At 51.5% G+C, this 17034-nt stretch overlaps 1 protein-coding gene across 1 annotated transcript; it reads left to right on the top strand.

The window, feature by feature from the left end:
* Positions 1–4707: 4707 nt before the first annotated feature.
* NOL6 (nucleolar protein 6) lies at positions 4708–16629 on the top strand. The gene is made up of 26 exons (XM_061200495.1): positions 4708–4874; positions 5942–6148; positions 6237–6353; positions 7546–7725; positions 8065–8233; positions 8451–8585; positions 8663–8826; positions 8913–9033; positions 9239–9297; positions 9380–9481; positions 9684–9799; positions 9970–10147; positions 10305–10427; positions 10975–11123; positions 11275–11350; positions 11591–11731; positions 11876–11993; positions 12075–12229; positions 12321–12484; positions 12878–13030; positions 13246–13343; positions 14120–14244; positions 14367–14456; positions 14837–15031; positions 15148–15249; positions 15425–16629. The coding sequence occupies exons 1-26, from the start codon at positions 4821–4823 to the stop codon at positions 15572–15574; spliced, it is 3441 nt and encodes a 1146-aa protein (XP_061056478.1). The 5' UTR covers positions 4708–4820; the 3' UTR covers positions 15575–16629.
* The last annotated feature ends 405 nt before the right edge of the window (positions 16630–17034 follow it).

Genomic DNA, 17034 nt, shown 5'->3' with positions numbered 1-17034 from the left:
TCTCAGCGGGTAAGACATTGTTTATTAGTAGGTTACAACTGTGTCTTATTCATCCCTGGATCCTCAGCAACCAGCACACTGTCTGACACAAAATAGACACTAAGTAATTGTTCTCATGGGCTCACAGCCAAGGGCAGGAAGATAATCAGTAACAACAACAACAAATCACAAATTGAACCCCACCCTCCACCCCTCCCCCCATGTCTAATAGGGTCTCTCAGACACATAGTAGGTGCTCAAGATTATAAATTCCAGAAGGACAACAGATCTTTCTCATAACCATATACAAGCTACTATAATGTTTGGTGCATAGTGGGTACTTACAACACAAAGAATGAATGGCAGAGATAGCTTCCTAGAGCTTTCTTATAGTTTCACGACAGGTAGAGATTGACTTGACTGACTGGTGCCCTCTGGTGGCAAAGAAAACAGGACCTTCACCCCCCTAATCTCTATGGCATCACCTAGTATTCTCCAACCAGGGCTCCTATAAAGAATCTATTACCTTTCTTCCAAAAAGAAAAGATGTGGAAATCTTGGTGAAATAACTGAGAGGGAGGGTTATTTGCTTTATAAAGGTTAATTCTGACCTTATAGAATGACTTTTTTTTTTTTTTGGCCATGTTGCTCTGCTTGCGGGATCTCAGTTCCCCAACCAGGGATTGAACCCTGGCCATGCAGTAAAAGCCCAGAATCCTAACCACTAGGGCACCAGGGAACTCCCTACAATGACTTTAAAGAGTCCACCGTTTTTGTTTTTGTTTTTGTTTTTCATTCTGCATATGTTAATACATGTAAGTCTTGAATAGTGCTCTTAAGGAGCCGCAGTCTTCCTTTGATAACAACAGCTAACATTTGCTATGCATCAGTATGTGACAGGCTCTTCACATGCAGTAAATCTCATTTAATTCTCACAAAAATCCTCGACATGGTCATTACTAGAATATCTAAATCTTAGGGAGGTTAAGAAAGTTACTCAAGGTCACCCGGTGAGTGAATGGCAGAACCTGAAGTTGAACCTTGGCCATCCCACTTTAGTGTGACTGCTTTTAACCACCATGCTGTAATGTTCCTAGTCTAATGTGCCCACAGCAATCTGTACATATCATATCACCCCCGTGCTCTACTGCAACTATTTGTTTACATTTTTCTCCCAGCCTCTGAGTTGCTCTTAAGAAAGAGCCATTCATTCATTCAACAAATATTTATTGAGGGCCTGCTATGCGACAGGCCCTGTGCTAAATGCCAAGGATACAGTAGTGAATGAGACACAAATGACTGGGTCCTGCCCTCATGGAGCTGACATTCTAGTGGTTGACACAGAAACAGACAAAAACAAGTAATTAGTAGACAAATAACATTGCAAGTTTTGGTGAGTACTAATGAAGGTGATTGGGGGGGTGGCTAAGATGGAAACTGTTGGGGTGGATGCAATTTTAAATGGAGGCAGGGTCAGAAGAAGCCTCGCTGAGGTTACTTTTAAATGAATAGAGGGACTAGCCTGTGAAATGTGAAGGCAAGAGCATTATTGCAGATTTCTGGCTTGTGATCATCATGTCTTATTTATCTTTATCCTTGACACAGCACAGAGCTTGACATTTCTTAAGTATCATCCAGTGTGGAATGAATGGTTGACCAATCTCTGGCCCCTTTGGTCTTCCTCCGACTTCCACAGTGGTGCTTTCTCCTCTCAGTCAATTCAAACTCAGATCATGCTTCAAGACTTAGCACCAGCCCCATCTCCTCCAGGAAACCTTCCTTAACAATCAAAATACTCTTCAGGTATAAAGAAGGAAATCCTGCCATTTGTGACAACATGGATGAACACTGAGGGCATTATGCTAAGTGAAATAAGTCAGAGAAAGATAAATACAAATATTGTAGTATCTGGGAGATCCCTGGTGGCCTAGTGGTGAGGATTCTGAGCTTTCACTGCCGTGGGCCGGGTTCAATCTGGTCGGAGAACAGAGATCCCGCAAACTGCTTGGTGTGGCCAAAAACGAACAAACAAACAAACAAACACTGTAGTATCTCACTTACATGTGGAATCCAGAAAAGCCAAACCCATAGAAACAGAAAGTAGATTGGTGGTTGCCAGGGCCTGGGAGGTGGGGGAAATGAGATGTTGGTTAAGGGGTACCAACTTCCAGTCTTATAACTTATAAGAATAAGTTCTAGGGATCTAATGTACAGCATGGTGACAATATTTTAAAATATTGTATTATATACTTGAAAATTGCTACAAGAGTGGATCTTAAATGTTCTCACCATAACAACAACAACAAATGGTAATTACTTGAGGTGAAGGATATGTTAAATATGTTAACTAACTTTATTGAGGTAATCATTTTGCAATATATGTGTAACAAATCATCACATTGTACAACTAAAACTTAAACAATGTTATATGTCAATTGTATCTCAATAAAGCTGTGGAAAAAAATCAAAACATTCTTAGCAAAGAGGGTAATAAGTTCAAAGGCCCAGGACAAGAAAGCAAGATAGAGTAGGGAAACTCCTCCAAGTAGTTCAGTATGGCTGGGGCTTAAAATTTGATGGAGATGATGAGAGACAAGGTTGGAAGGTTGACAGTGGTCACATTCATTCATTCAGTAAACATTTATTGAGTATGTATAGTGTGCTAGGCATTGGACATGTAGACCTGGTCCTTGTTTTCATGGACTCACAGTCAAGGACAAAGAGACAGACAATTGACAACCAACCAAAAATCATTTTTAAAAGTGCTAAAAAGGAAATCAATGGGGTGAAGAGATAAGGGAAAACATATTTCAGGTTGGATGATCAGTGAAGGCCTAACTAAAGAGATGATATTTACACTGAAAGCTGAGGGATGAAAAGAAAAAAAAAAATTCAAGAAGAAGCATTCCAGGCAGAGCAAACAGCTTGGCTCAAGTCTCTGAGGAGAGAAAGAACTTGATACAACCAAGGAATTGAAAGAAGGTGGATGTTGCTGGAGCTCAGCGAGCAAGGGGTGGAGTGTCAAGGAAAAGGATGGGCCAGCAAGTGAGGGAATATATTGATCATGGCCTTGTAGAAGTCTGTATTTCATTCTAAGTGCAATTGGGAGCCACTGATGAGTTTTTAAAAGGAGAGTGGCATGATAGGATTTTAGTTGCAGAATACTCATTCTGGTAACCATGTGGAATGGATTGAAGAAGGACAAGACCACTTTTGTGAAAATTCCTTTAAAAGCCATTGCATAAAATATCCTATGCTATTAGAAGTTGGGATAGTGGTTACTGTTGGGGGGCAGTGACTAGACGGCAGAATGAAGGGAGATTGGCAAGGTGCAGGAAATGTTCTGCTTTTTTTTTTTCTGGGAGCTGATTACATGTGTATGTTTGGTTTGTGAATATCCAAGCTGTATCCTTGAGATACGTGAATTTTTCTATATGTGTATTGTACTTCAATAAAAAAGATTAAAAGAAAAAGTTATTAAATGAAACTGTCCTATATTCCTCAAAACTGTTGTCAAAAAAAAAAACAACAAAAAACCCCCACAAAAAACAAAAAAGGGAGAGCTCAGAAAATGTTCCAGATTAAGAGAGAGAAAAGAAACATGATGAGTAAATAGATGCCTGATCTTGCACCGGGAAATAAAATGCTACTATGTAAGGTTATTATTGGGATAATTGCAAAATTTGAATACGGACTTTATATAATGGCATTGAATCAAGGTTAAATTTCCTGAATTTTATAATTGAATTATGACTACATAAGAGATAGTCCTTATTTTTGGTAGACACAGGCCAAAGTACTTAGGCATGGTTTTTCAGAACCATTTGATTCTCAAATGGTTATGAAAAATAATAAAACATAAATACACAGGGACTTCCCTGGTGGTCCAGTAGTTAAGAATCTGCCTTCCAATGCAGGGGATGCGGGTTCGACCCCTGGTCAGGGAACTAAGATCCCACATGCCGCGGGGCAACTAAGCCCACGTGCCACGCAGCTACTGAGCCCGTGTGCTCTAGAGCCCGCACACCACAACTAGAGAGCCTGTGCGCCACAAAGGAATATCCCGCTTGCCACAACTAAGACCCGATGCAGCCAAATAAATAAATAAATATTAAACAAACAAATAAAACTCGGGCTTCTAAAAAAAAACCATAAAGACAAAACAAATTTGGCAAAACATCAACACTAAGTTATGATAGGTAGGTGAAGGGTATATGGGCGTTCATCATAATATTACTGCAACGTTTCAGTAGATTTGGAAAATGTAATAAACTGGAAAAAAGCTGTTACATTTTTCTAGGCACAAGATGATGTGATGCGCACCAAACTCGGCAGCAAATACAGAGTAGACTTTATAAACTCAAGATATACTTTGGAAGTAGAACTGACGAGATTGGTTAATTGATAAGATGAGAAAAGAAAAGGACTCACTGGCGTAAGTAAACAAACCCTCCCCAGAGAGCCCAATCTAGCCCCGCCCTTCCCCTTTCGACCCAAACGGAGGAAGTGAGGAAAAGGAAGCGACCGCCAAGTTAAGGGCAGGCTTCAGGCCTGGCGTCGCAAGGAGGCCGTAAATCGAAGAACCCTATTTGGCCCCTCCCCCATAATGGGCGGTCCTGGAGAGTGACAGAAACCAATGACGAGCGACTCGTCGGGCACTCACCCAATGGCTCTTGAACTGGGTGGAGTCCTGTGCCACGAGGCTAGCTTCCGCTCTCCGCAGCAAGGCTGTCGCTCTGGGCTGCATAACTGCCGCTGTTTGGGCATTTCCGTCAACGTGGGAAGAAGTTGTGCAGAGCAAGTGGACTTTAAACCCGAAGTGCGGGAGCAGTACGGGAGGGATGGGCCCCGCACATGCGGGAGCGCAGCATCGCGGAACTGCTGGGGACCCGGAGGTGGGTGAGCCATCTGGGAGGAAGGAATGCGCAACGTGTCGGAGATGGCAGAACCTAACAGCTCTCTAGCGAGGGCACGAGAACGGTCCCTTCTGGAAGAGCCCCATTTCCCCTGATGCTTCCAGCCCAGGGTACCGAGACAATCAGGGCTTGCTAAGGGAGATGGAACTTGGCCTTATCCGGATGGAAATAGTAAAGCCAATTGAGCTTCTCTCTGTTCGCTAGCTCTACACCTTGAAACTGAAAAAAAACCCACCCCCTTCTGCGGCTTGGGTCTTTTCCCTGACGAAGTCCTCCTGGAGGTTGGACGGGATCTTCTTCCCTCTTGTGTCTAGTTTTGTGCTCTCCACGTGGTGGCGCTCCTGGAGCGCTACAGTAATGCTCTCCAGGGTGTGGGTCGTGGAGGGGGGCGGGGCCCAGGGCTGTAGGGGAGAAGGTTTGGGATCCCGCAGCCCAGGGTTCGAAGCCTGCTCACAGTTTAGGCATACCAACTGGAACCTCTAGCTCGCTGGGCTTCGTTCGGGTGTCCGTTTTCTGCTAGGATTATTGTGAGGATTGGATGATTCACTGAGTGTGTCCTTCAAAGTCAGTAGGCTCTTCCATCATTGAGCACTTAATGTATACTTATATAGTTTATAGTCAGGGCTTGCTGGGGCAGGGTGTGTGTGGGTGTGTTTGTGTGTGTGTATGTGTGTAACCTGGCAGGATTTGGATAGAGCAAGAGTGGAGATGGCATTTGCAAAGTCCCAGGATTAACCCAGCAGAAGAGGAAGCTCCTGGTACTTACAAGGACCTGAGGCATTGCTTGGGCAATGGCCCAGTCAGCTACTACCCCTAGCAACTTGTGCTGTCAGGTAGATGGGGAACCCTCAAGGAGTTTTCAGTATAGAGCTCAGTAATGCTCTTTTAAGTAAAAATTATTCTGAGTTTTACACAATCTGACTCCTATTCAAGAGAGACCAGGAGCAGGTAAAGCCTCTACCCACATCCTGTCATGGTGGCACATCAGGCAGTGGATGCTAGATATCTGTGATGTCACCCTGGGTTCTCCCTCTCATTGGCCACAGGTGATGGCGTCAGCTCTGGAAGGCACAGGCAAGGAGGGGAAGAAGGAATCCTCAAAGAAGCGTTCGGTGGCTGGTTCTCCAGTGGAGGGCCTCCTGCAGCCCGTGAAGCTCAGCCGGGCAGAACTGTACAAGGAGCCTACCAATGAGGAGCTGAATCGCCTTCGGGAGACTGAGAGTCTGTTCCATTCCAGCTTGCTTCGTTTACAGGTACCATTGGGTGGTTGGGGCTTGGGTTAGAGAGGTGGGCCTGAGACCCTGAGGCTGAAGTACTACTCACCCCTGCCACTTCTTACAGGTAGAGGAGCTACTGAAGGAAGTGAGGCTGTCAGAGAAGAAGAAAGAGCGGATTGATGCTTTCCTACGGAAGGTCAACCAGCGGATCATGAGGGTGCCCTCAACCCCTGAGACAGAGGTAAGGCAGGTAGTGGAGGGAACTGGAAAGCCCAGAAGAGGTTCTCAGGGACCTTGCTATTCTCTGAAGGGGATGGGGTGCTAGGGAGCTCATTCTCACTGCCAGGAGTCTCAGCTAGGAGTGCAGTCAATTATGTGTTCATTCATTTAGCAAACACTTCCGTGCCTTGCAGTAGTTGTGTTCTTAGGGTACATCAGTGAACAAAGCAGCCTATGTTCTAGTGTTAGACTTATGGACGATAGATAATGAACATGACAAGTAAACTGTATGGCAGTGTTAGAAGGTGGAAAAAGGAAGAAGGGCAAGGTAAGGGGATTATGGGAATATCAGAGGATGAGAGTGGTTGGCAACTTTAAATAGCGTGGTTGAGGTAGGCCTTATTGAAGTGACATTTGTGTGAAGGAAGTGAGTCAGCTATATAGATATCTAAGAGAAGAAGAGCTTTCCAGGAAGGGAAAATAGCCAACACAAATGTTCAAAGGCAAGAATAGGTCTGGTATGATGAATTGGGAGATTGGGATTGACATATATACACTAATATGTATAAAATGGATAACTAATAAGAACCTGCTGTATAAAAAAATAAATAAAGTTAAACTAAAAAATTAAAAAAAAAAAAAAAAGAATAGGTCTGGTACATTCCTTGGAATGAATGAGGGGAAGATAGAAGGAGGTAAGTTCAGAAAGGTTATGGAGGAAGGGGGCATATCATGCAGGGCCTTGTGCACCAAAACAAGGACTTTGGCTGTTGCACTGGATAAGATGGGGAATAACTGCAGGCATTTTGTTTGTGATATAACTTCAGTATTAAAAAGTTCACCCAGGTTTTTGTGTTAAAAGTAGAATGGAGGGGGACAAAGGTGAAATCAGGGAGACTAGTTAGAAACCTATTGTACAATGATCCACTGAAAAATTGCTCAGACTAGGGTAGAGTAGAGAAGTGGTCAGTGTCTGGATACCTTTTGAAATTGAAATGGGTGTTCTTAACAGAGATGAGTCAAGGTGATTTAAATGTTTTTAGCTTGAGCAACTAGTATGGAGTTGTTTTAATGGGGAAGACATGTTTATAGGAAGATCAGAAGTTTGGTTACAAACATTTTGATATGTTGAATTTGAGATGTCTACTAGACATCAAGGGGACATGTTAGGAAGGCAATCAAGTTAATAAGTGTCACTGTCTCTGTCCCCACAGCTGACCAACCAGGCATGGCTCCGGGATGGGGTTCGAGTCCCCCTCCACCAAGTGCCCTATACTGTGAAGGGCTGTTTCCGCTTCCTGCCCCCAGCCCAGGTCACTGTTGTGGGCAGTTACCTTCTGGGCACCTGCATCCGGCCGGACATCAATGTGGATGTGGCATTGACCATGCCCAGGGTGAGGTTCAGAGTTTGGGGAATGGAGAGGTCTGCCATTTCACCACCTACAAATCCCTTGATCCCTCTCTTTTTCCCACCTCTCGCTTGCCAGGACATTGAAATCTGAATTCTAAATCCAAAGAACAGACCACTGCAGTTGTCCTGAGGGAGCTTAGATTTGCCATTTGGAACTTTGTCTTCCTCACCTGAGTTGTGGTATTGCTAGCCTTGGCTTAAGCATCCTGGCCAGCAGCTGGGGTTGCCAAGCTTTGACCTTGGCTTCATCTTGGCCCCCAAGTTCTCCAACAACAAGGACTTAAGTGACTGGCCATCTCTCTCTTCTCCTGACCCCCTCCAGGAGATCCTACAGGACAAGGATGGGCTGAACCAGCGCTACTTCCGCAAGCGTGCCCTCTACCTGGCCCACTTGGCTCACCACCTGTCCCAAGACCCACTCTTTGGCAGTGTTCGCTTTTCCTACACCAATGGCTGCCACCTGAAACCCTCGCTGCTGCTGCGGCCGCATGGTAGGAGGCATATACCAGGTGGAGGGCACTGTATGGGGTGACAAATCCAGTGGGGGAGGAACTGGGGCCTCAAGTCCAAGGTGAGAGGCTTGGGCCTCAAGTTTGAGGGGGAAGGTGTAAGGCCCTCAAATGGGGTGGGGGGGGCGGTGCGGGTGGTACAGGGGCTCCTCCGGCTCCAGGGGGCTGCAGGGTCTCCGCATCTCCCATCTCCCCCCAGGGAAGGATGAGCGTCTGGTCACTGTCCGTCTGCATCCATGCCCTCCACCTGACTTCTTCCGCCCGTGCCGCCTGCTGCCGTTCAAGAACAATGTGCGCACTGCCTGGTACCGAGGGCAGAGTCCTTCAGGGGATGGTGAGTATCAAGGTGGAGTTGGAGGGAAGGGTGTTGCGGGGACTTCTCCTCTCATGACTTCCCCTTTCCTCCCACAGGTAGCCCAGAGCCCCCCACCCCCCACTATAACACATGGGTCCTGCAGGACACAGCCCTTGAGTCCCATGCACAGCTGCTATCAACCGTGCTGGGCTCAGCCTCGGGGCTGAAGGATGGTGTGGCACTTCTGAAGGTCTGGCTGCGGCAGCGGGAACTGGACAAGGTGAGTGGGGAGTGGCCCAGCTTCCCTGCCTCACTGAGTGGTGGGCTGGCTCTGAGCTCCGGCCTTTCCCTCCGTCTCTCCCTCAGGGCCTGGGAGGATTCAGTGGGTTCCTTGTCTCCATGCTGGTTGCCTTCCTTGTGTCTACACACAAGATCCATACCACCATGAGCGGCTACCAGGTCCTGAGAAGCACCTTGCAGTTTCTGGGTGAGGCGGCTGGACTCAGAAAGGCCAAGGGCCCCACTCATACCCATCAGGGATCATTCGGTCTCTGGTCCTCAGACAGATGAGCAAACCGAATCCCAGAGGCAGGCAGTTGCAGCCACCTGTCCGGAGGGTGGGTGTCACGAGGGCTGGGTCCCTAGGGAGGGGGATACCTTCTGATATACCCACCTTCTGTGGCTCATTTCAGCCAGTACAGATCTGACGGTCAACGGGATCAGTTTGTGCTTCAGCTCAGATCCCTCCCTGGTGAGTAGGGCAGTGCTGAGTCTGGGCAAGGCGTCCTGAAGTTAAGGCCCAGCCCTGACTGGCTTCTGTCTCCCCTTCCCAGCCGGCCCTGGCTGACTTCCACCAGGCCTTCCCTGTTGTCTTCCTGGACTCCTCAGGCCGTCTCAACCTCTGTGCTGATGTCACTGCCTCCACTTGCCACCAGGTACAGGTGTCACCCACTCCTGGCTTCCCCAGATGTCCCAGCCCAGACCCTGTCCCTTCTGCCAGCACCAGAACCCCAGAAACTCCTCTCCAGAGACCTTCGGTCAGGCGCGTCTCTGGGTCTGGGCCCTGTGTTCCGTGAGGGGAGGGGTGCAGTGCTGGTGGTCTCACGCGGGAGTTCCCTCCTTACTCTGTGGCCCCAGGTGCAGCACGAGGCACGGCTGTCTATGGTGTTACTGGACAGCAAAGCTGATGATGGGTTCCAGCTGCTGTTGATGACTCCCAAACCCATGATCCGGGCTTTTGACCACATACTGCAGTAAGTTTCGGGGTGCCAGGATATGCCAGTGAGTCCTGTGTCCCTGGAGCTAGTGATGGGGCAAAGGTCCTCAGGCAGGTGCTCAGATAGATCATCCTGGTGGTGGGGGTGGTGATACTTGGGGCCAGCAGTACCTGATTCCCCCTCATTGTCCCTCTCTGCCCCCCCAGTCTCCGTCCACTGAGTCGCCTGCAGGCAGCGTGCCACCGACTAAAGCTGTGGCCAGAGCTGCAGGATCATGGTGGGGACTATGTCTCAGCTGCTTTGGGCCCACTAACCACCCTTCTGGAGCAGGGCCTGGGGTCCCGGCTGCACCTGCTGGCCCACTCTCGACCCCCAGTCTCAGAGGTGAGATGGTGTTGGTTGGGGAGTTTGTGGGACCGAGGGGGTTGTACCCAGGGTCCCAAGGGATACAAAAGACATACCATCCCTCTCACTAGAAAGTGGGTTTCCAGACCAAGCTGTGGGATGCTTGGATTGAGCTCAGCCTTTCTACATCCTACAGTGGGACATCAGCCAGGATCCACCAAAGCACAGAGACTCAGGGGTCCTGACCCTGGGATTGCTCCTCCGGCCTGAGGGGCTGACCAGTGTTCTCGAGCTGGGTCCAGAGGCTGACCAGCCTGAGGTGAGGAGCCCTGGAGTCTGAGGGGTGATTTGGTCCTGTCTTGCATTGGAAGGAGTGAAGTGGACCGTCCTCATGCCACCTGGATTGAGGCCTGTCAGGAGACTTCTTTTTTCTCTTTTTTGCAAGATTTATTTATTATCTATTTAGTTAGTTTATTTTTGGCTGCATCGGGTCTTAGTTGCGGCACGCGGGATCTTTGTTGAGGCATGCAGGATCTTTCATTGCGGCTCACGGGCTTCTCTCTAGTTGTGACGTGTGGGTTTTTTCTCCCTAGTTGTGGCGTTCAGGCTCCAGGGCGCATGGGCTCTGTAGTTTGTGGCACGTAGGCTCTCTCGTTGAGGCACGTGAGCTCTGTAGTTGTGGCGCACGGGATTAGTTGCCCCGTGGCATGTGGCATCTTATTTCCCCGACCAGGGACTGAACCCACGTCCCCTGCCTTGTACAGCAGATTCTTTACCACTGGGCCACCAGGGAAGTCCCCTGTTGGGAAATTTCTGACAGAGCCCTTCTTTGTTGATCTCTACCACTACCCCTTTCCTCTTCCCAGGCTGCTGAATTCCTCCAGTTCTGGGGATCTCGCTCCGAGCTTCGGCGTTTCCAGGATGGAGCCATTCGGGAAGCTGTGGTCTGGGAGGCAGCCTCTATGGCCCAGAAGCGCCTTATTCCCCACCAGGTGGTCACTCATCTCTTAACACTGTGAGTGTTAGCATCTGAATGCCAGGAGGCAGCCATGGGCCAGGGAGCCTTTTAGGAGGGTCTGGCCCAAGCTTTTGGGGTGAGCAGCCCACATCCAGTAGCTCTCGGCATGGCCCCCAGTGCCCACACTGTGCCTGTGCCCCTTTTCTAGCCATGCTGACATCCCAGATACCTGTGTCCACTATACGGGGGGCCTCCTGGATGCACTGATTCAAGGCCTGAAAGAGGTAAGGGCCCTGGTTCAGGGCTTGGGTTAAGGCTAGGGACTGTAGAGTAAGCAGCCTGTGTGGCTGGATTTGCGGGGTGGGGATGGGGGTGGAGAGCCCCACCTTAGGCAGGCTGCACTTCCCAGAGTGTCCCCCAGGGGGCCCTCTGGCTCTGCAGCAGCAGCCTGAGCCATGGCTGTATCCCAGGTGGTCGGGCTCTTCTGAAAAGTCGTGCCCTCCTGTCTTTCTTTTCCCTCTCAGACCTCCAGCACAGGTGAGGAGGCCCTGGCAGCTGCGGTGCGTTGCTACGATGACCTCAGCCGCTTGCTGTGGGGACTGGAAGGTCTGCCACTGACCGTGTCTGCCGTGCAGGGAGCTCACCCAGTGCTGCGCTACACTGAGGTGAGGCGCAAGGGGCAGGGAGCTCTTTCTGCTTGGTGACACCCACCTCTGCTCCACTCACCCAGTAGTCTCCCTTCCAGCTTCTTGACTCTGGGCACTCCCTCCCAGTCCCAGGCCTCTTCCTCAGCCCCCCTTCTTCCATAGGTGTTCCCACCAACCGCAGTCCGGCCAGCCTACTCCTTCTATGAACAGCTGCGAGAGCGGGACTCGCTGTTGCCCCGGCCCGACAAGCCCTGTCCGGCCTACGTGGAGCCCATGACTGGTGAGGGAGCTCTTGCGAGGGGGTGAGAGGGACTGTTCTCACCCCAGGCCGCAGGCTGAGGCCTCTCACTCTTCTCCACAGTGGTATGTCACCTGGAGGGCAGTGGGCAGTGGCCACAGGATGCTGAGGCCATACGGAGGGTCCGGGCTGCCTTCCAGCTGCGCCTGGCAGAGCTGCTGACGCAGCAGCATGGGCTGCAGTGCCGCGCCACGGCCACGCACACCGATGTCCTCAAGGTTCGGCTGGTGTAGGGCAGGGATACCCAGGGAGGGAGGGGACAGGGGTGTCAGGGTGCCCCGCCTCCCATGCCATCCCCTCTTCCAACAGGATGGGTTTGTGTTCCGGATTCGTGTGGCCTATCAGCGGGAGCCCCAGATCCTGAGGGAGATGCGGAGCCCAGAGGGGATCATCTCCTTGAGGGACACTCCCGCCTCCCTCCGCCTTGAGAGGGACACTAGGCAGTTGCCCCTGCTCACCAGCACCTTGCATGGGTATGGCCACCCCCACAGGCTCTTATGTCCGTAGACCCTTTCCTGGCCCCATTCTGCTCTCCTGGCCATCTGTCTCTCTGGAAGGCCAGTTAGAGATATGAGTTCTGGAGTCAGGCAAGTGCTAGAATCCTGGCCCTGCCACTTCACTGGCTGTGTCCCTTGGGCAGGATTCCCCCTCCCCTCAACCTTATTTTTCTCATCTGTAAAATGGGAATCATGCTAGGACCAACCTCTTGGGGTATTAATTAGGAAGATGTGAGATGATACGTGTAATGCATTAGCACAGAGGCCAGTGTTGGGTAAAGTTGAGTAAATAGCAGCAGTGGGGCTGAAGCACTGTTCTTGGGCCCTGAAGGCCTCACTGTCATGGCCACTACCCTCCTCTCCCCACAGACTCCAGCAGCAGCACTCAGCCTTCTCGGGTGTGGCTCGGCTGGCCAAGCGGTGGGTGCGTGCCCAGCTCCTAGGTGAGGAGCTCACCGATGAGTGCCTGGACCTGGTGGCTGCTGCCCTTTTCCTGCACCCTGAGCCCTTCACCCCTCCCAGGTGATTCCCTCCACCTTTCCCCTAGCCAGGAAGTTCCACTGGGGCCAGCTTTCATCCCCCATGCTTCAGTCCACATGGGAGAGGCGGCTGAACCAAGGGACAGAAGGGGTTCTAACCCCCGCAATCCACACCAAGAGGTATAGGCTCTCCAGACTCTGGGGAGCCTGGGCATGTGTGACTGGGCCCCAGATGCTTTGCTTACTCCTTCCTCTCAGCTCCCCCCAGGTGGGCTTCCTTCGGTTTCTTTTCCTGATATCAACCTTTGATTGGAAGAACAACCCCCTAATTGTCAACCTCAACAATGAGCTCACTGGTAAGTGGTAGGATCAGGGTCAGACTAGTGCAAGAACTACCCTCTGTGGATTGTAGAATAGGGCAGGCAAGGGTTTTCCCTGTCAGTCTGTTGGGTTTTCTCTCTGCCTCCCCTATCCCGGATATCCACTCCTGACCCTGACTGCCTGGGGGTAGGGAATTGTTAAGGAGGAAGAGAACCAAATCAAGCCTTTAGGGAGCGCTGAGACTGTAGAGATATGGTTTGCCCACGTGATTATCAGAAACACAGCGGACTGGGGATGGTAAGCAGGCTACCTGGGGGGCTGTGAAGGAAAGACGAGAGAGGAAGAGGGACTCTGAACACCAGGTGAGAAGTCTTATGGTGGGGAGCCGGGAACGGTTCAGGCTAGAATACAGGCCCAGACCTCTTGGGCGTGGGGGGTGAGTGATGATTTCTGGTTGTAATATGAGGAGGTTCTGGTCCCAGCAGAGAGGAAGGTATCAGCTTTCTAATTCCCCAGGTGTGTGGGAGCCCAGGGTAGGAAGGGGCCAGGGGCAGGCCTCAGCTTGTGCAGGCCCGGAAACCAGACTAGGGTGCCAGGCAGTGGAAAATTCTGCTTCTGGTCCCAGGCTGGGAGTTTAACACCCTGCCCAGTTGAGGCAGATGCGGTGTCCCTTTCATCGCTTTTGCTATTTGGGGGATGTTGGAAAATCCCTGTGATGGACAGCTGCTAAGTGTACAGTAGGAGGACCCAGGGCAGTAGAGGGTGTCTGGGGGGAGGAGTAGGCTGACCCAAGACCCCCTCTCATCCGCAGCGGAGGAGCAGGTGGAGATCCGCAGTGTCTTCCTGGCAACCCGGACAAAACTCCCCGTCATGGTCATCATTACCCCCCAGGATCGCAAAAGCTCTGTATGGACACAGGATGGACCCTCGCCCCAGGTTTAATTTCGTTCCTGCTCCCAAGTGTGTGGTTTTCTCTCCCAAGGAAAAAGCAGGCCCAGCCTGAGCTATGAGAGACCTGTGGTCAGGTCTGACCTATCTGATGTATGTGTGCCCCCCAGATCCTACACCAGCTCGTGGTCCTGGCAGCCGAGGCCTTGCCCGTCCTAGAGAAGCAGCTAATGGATCCCCGGGGTCCTGGGGACATCAGGGTAAGCCCCGGGCCCAGACTGACTCCAGGGGCTCTGGGGGCTCTGCCTTTGAACCATGGAAGTCTGGAGCTCTAGGGGCCCTTGTTTGGTGAGACTGAATCCAGAGAAGGCGTTGCAGCTGCCCACGACGCCTGGCAGTGGGGGAGCCTGCAGGAGAATCGGGGCCCTGGCTTCGCGCTTCTACCCCGCCCTCCTCCTGCTGGACCCAAGCTGCCACCAGCTGGGTCTTGTTGTTCCTGCCTTCAAATGAGCATTTGGGCCCATAATGGACGGGTCAGACAAAAGGGAAGGAGGGAACCAGAGTGGGCATGTGGAGGGGTTTGTGGTCCAGTTCCCAGCTCCCAAGTGGGCACTGCTGAGCACCCCCTACCCCTCCTCAGACTGTGTTCCGGCCACCGTTGGACATGTACGACGTGCTGATCCACCTGTCTCCCCGCCACATCCCCCGGCACCGCCAGGCTGTCGACTCGCCCGCTGCCTCCTTCTGCCGGGGCCTGCTTAGTGAGCCAGGGCCCTCCTCCCTGATGCCCGTGCTGGGCTACGATCCTCCTCAGCTCTACCTGGCACAGCTCAGGGTAGGTCCTCAAGGGCTGACTGACCCTGGGGAGGGGACATCCAGGTGGAGCTGGGGCCGTGGAGGTGGCTCTCAGGTGTCCACCTGTAATCTTGTCTCTGTCCTGCCCTTTTCTAGGAGGCCTTTGGGGACCTGGCCCTTTTCTTCTATGACCAGCATGGCGGAAAGGTGATCGGCGTCCTCTGGAAGCCCACCAGCTTCCAGCCCCAGCCCTTAAAGGTGAGCTGGCTGGTGACAGTTGTCTGTTCCTGAGTGTGTATGTGCGTTCCACATGGGCATGCGTGTCTGTGTGTGGTTCCACGAGTGACCCGGTGGCAGGTGTGAAACGTGTGTTTTGGTGTCTCTGCGTGTGCCTCTCGTGACACCTCAATCTACATTTCTCTGATTCTCCCAGGCCTCCAACACAAAGGGGCGCATGGTGGTGTCTCAAGGTGGGGAGCTGGTGATGGTGCCCAATGTAGAAGCCATCCTGGAGGACTTTGCCATCCTGGGCGAAGGCCTTGTCCAGGCTGTGGAGGCCCGAAGTGAGAGGTGGACCGTGTGACCTCCAGCCCAGGAGCAAGCTGTAGATGGACAACAGGACTGCAGACCTCTGGAGCAAGATGTCAATGCCATGACCACCCTTGCTGCATATGGACCTTCCAAGGAGGGCTTGCTGGCCTGCGCATGCTGAATCATCCCCAACAAAGCCCTGTCCCAATTTTCTGTCTGATGCCCCAGCATTGGGGCAGGGGCCATGGTGCCCTGTGGAGTCCCCTGGGCCTGACCAGAAGAGGACTGGGAGCCAGCTCAGAGGGGACACTGAATGAACCCAGGAGATCCATCTACTTGTCAGCCTGGCCTGGGCCTTTTTTATTTTTTTCCTTCCCAGGCTGCTCCCAGAAGCCCAGAGAAGAGTCTGTGTGCCCAGGGCTGAGGCTCTGTCCCCACCCCTCTGCCAGGATGTGTGCCTCGATCTCACTGTGCCCTTCAGTGCATCGTCAGGCCTTTTAAATGGGGCTCAGAGAAGGTGTGGCACTGCCTGAGAGTCACAGAGCACCAGCACTGAGCAGTGGAGAGGGGGCTACGTGGGATGAATACACCGCATTGAAGGGGCACAATGCCCTCCTGTGTTGGTTCTGCTGCATCCCGGGGTGGGGACATGGAAAAGCACAGAGGACAGGAAGGGGCCGGGTGGGTGAAGGGGCGAGGGGGACTGGTGGTCCCCCATCCAGGAGAGATGCAGAAAGCACTGATTGCTGCCCTGGCCTCCCGTGTCTGAGCGCCTCAGGCTCTGTGCTTCTGCAGTGGTGGCGCAGAGGTGAGTGGAACCCAAGACCTGCTCTCCAGGAGCTCCCAGTGCCCTGGGGGAGGGGGTGCTGCTTCCTTTCAGCCTGGTCCACACCCCCCTTCCAGCAGCCTCTCCCTAATCCTGGCTGTTTTTCCAGACTCAGCTCAAACAGTGACTCCTCCTTAAACCCTTCCTCGCCCTCAGCCTAAGGTGCGCTTTCTCTCCTCTGAAACATTAGAGCAATTACTGCCTGTTCATTTCTCTTTGCAGTCACGTAAGTGGCATGAACTCCTCTCTTGTCTTAAACCGTGATTTAAAATTAATCATTTAATTTCCCTGTTATTGGCTTGTCTGCCTTTTCCGCATGGTTTTGACCTTGTCTCCTAAATGTAAGCTCTTTGAGGGCAGGAAACATATTTGAACAGATTTCATGGCACCTAGTACAGTGCTCTGCCCAAGTAGGATACAGGTGTGTGCAGAAGGGGCACCTGGCCCAGACAGATGGAGGACAGGGCAGGCCACCAGAAGACTTCAAGGAAAAGAGAATCATGATTTGTGATCTCTGCCTAGAATGGGTAGGGTTTTGATGGTGAAAGGCCTGAGAATTAAAAAGTTGATGTTGGGAATTCCTTGGCAGTCCAATGGTTAGGATTCCACGCTCTCACAGCTGAGGGCCCGGGTTCAGTCCCTGGTCGAGGAACTAAAATCACTCAAGCCATGCAGTGCAGCCAAAA

Source organism: Eubalaena glacialis, chromosome 9, assembly GCF_028564815.1.
Source record: "Eubalaena glacialis isolate mEubGla1 chromosome 9, mEubGla1.1.hap2.+ XY, whole genome shotgun sequence".
NCBI classification, from domain to species: domain Eukaryota; kingdom Metazoa; phylum Chordata; class Mammalia; order Artiodactyla; family Balaenidae; genus Eubalaena; species Eubalaena glacialis.
The sequence above is the reverse complement of the archived record's forward strand: the minus strand, read 5'-3'. Positions and strand labels throughout refer to the sequence as shown.

Bases quoted from the DNA above. Each gene is read 5' to 3' on its own strand.
- NOL6 (XM_061200495.1), top strand. From the start codon at position 4,821: ATGGGCCCCGCACATGCGGGAGCGCAGCATCGCGGAACTGCTGGGGAC. The intron at 8,234-8,450 runs GTAGGAGGCATA...ATCTCCCCCCAG, and splicing joins GCTGCTGCTGCGGCCGCATG to GGAAGGATGAGCGTCTGGTC. The intron at 9,034-9,238 runs GTGAGGCGGCTG...GGCTCATTTCAG, and splicing joins AAGCACCTTGCAGTTTCTGG to CCAGTACAGATCTGACGGTC.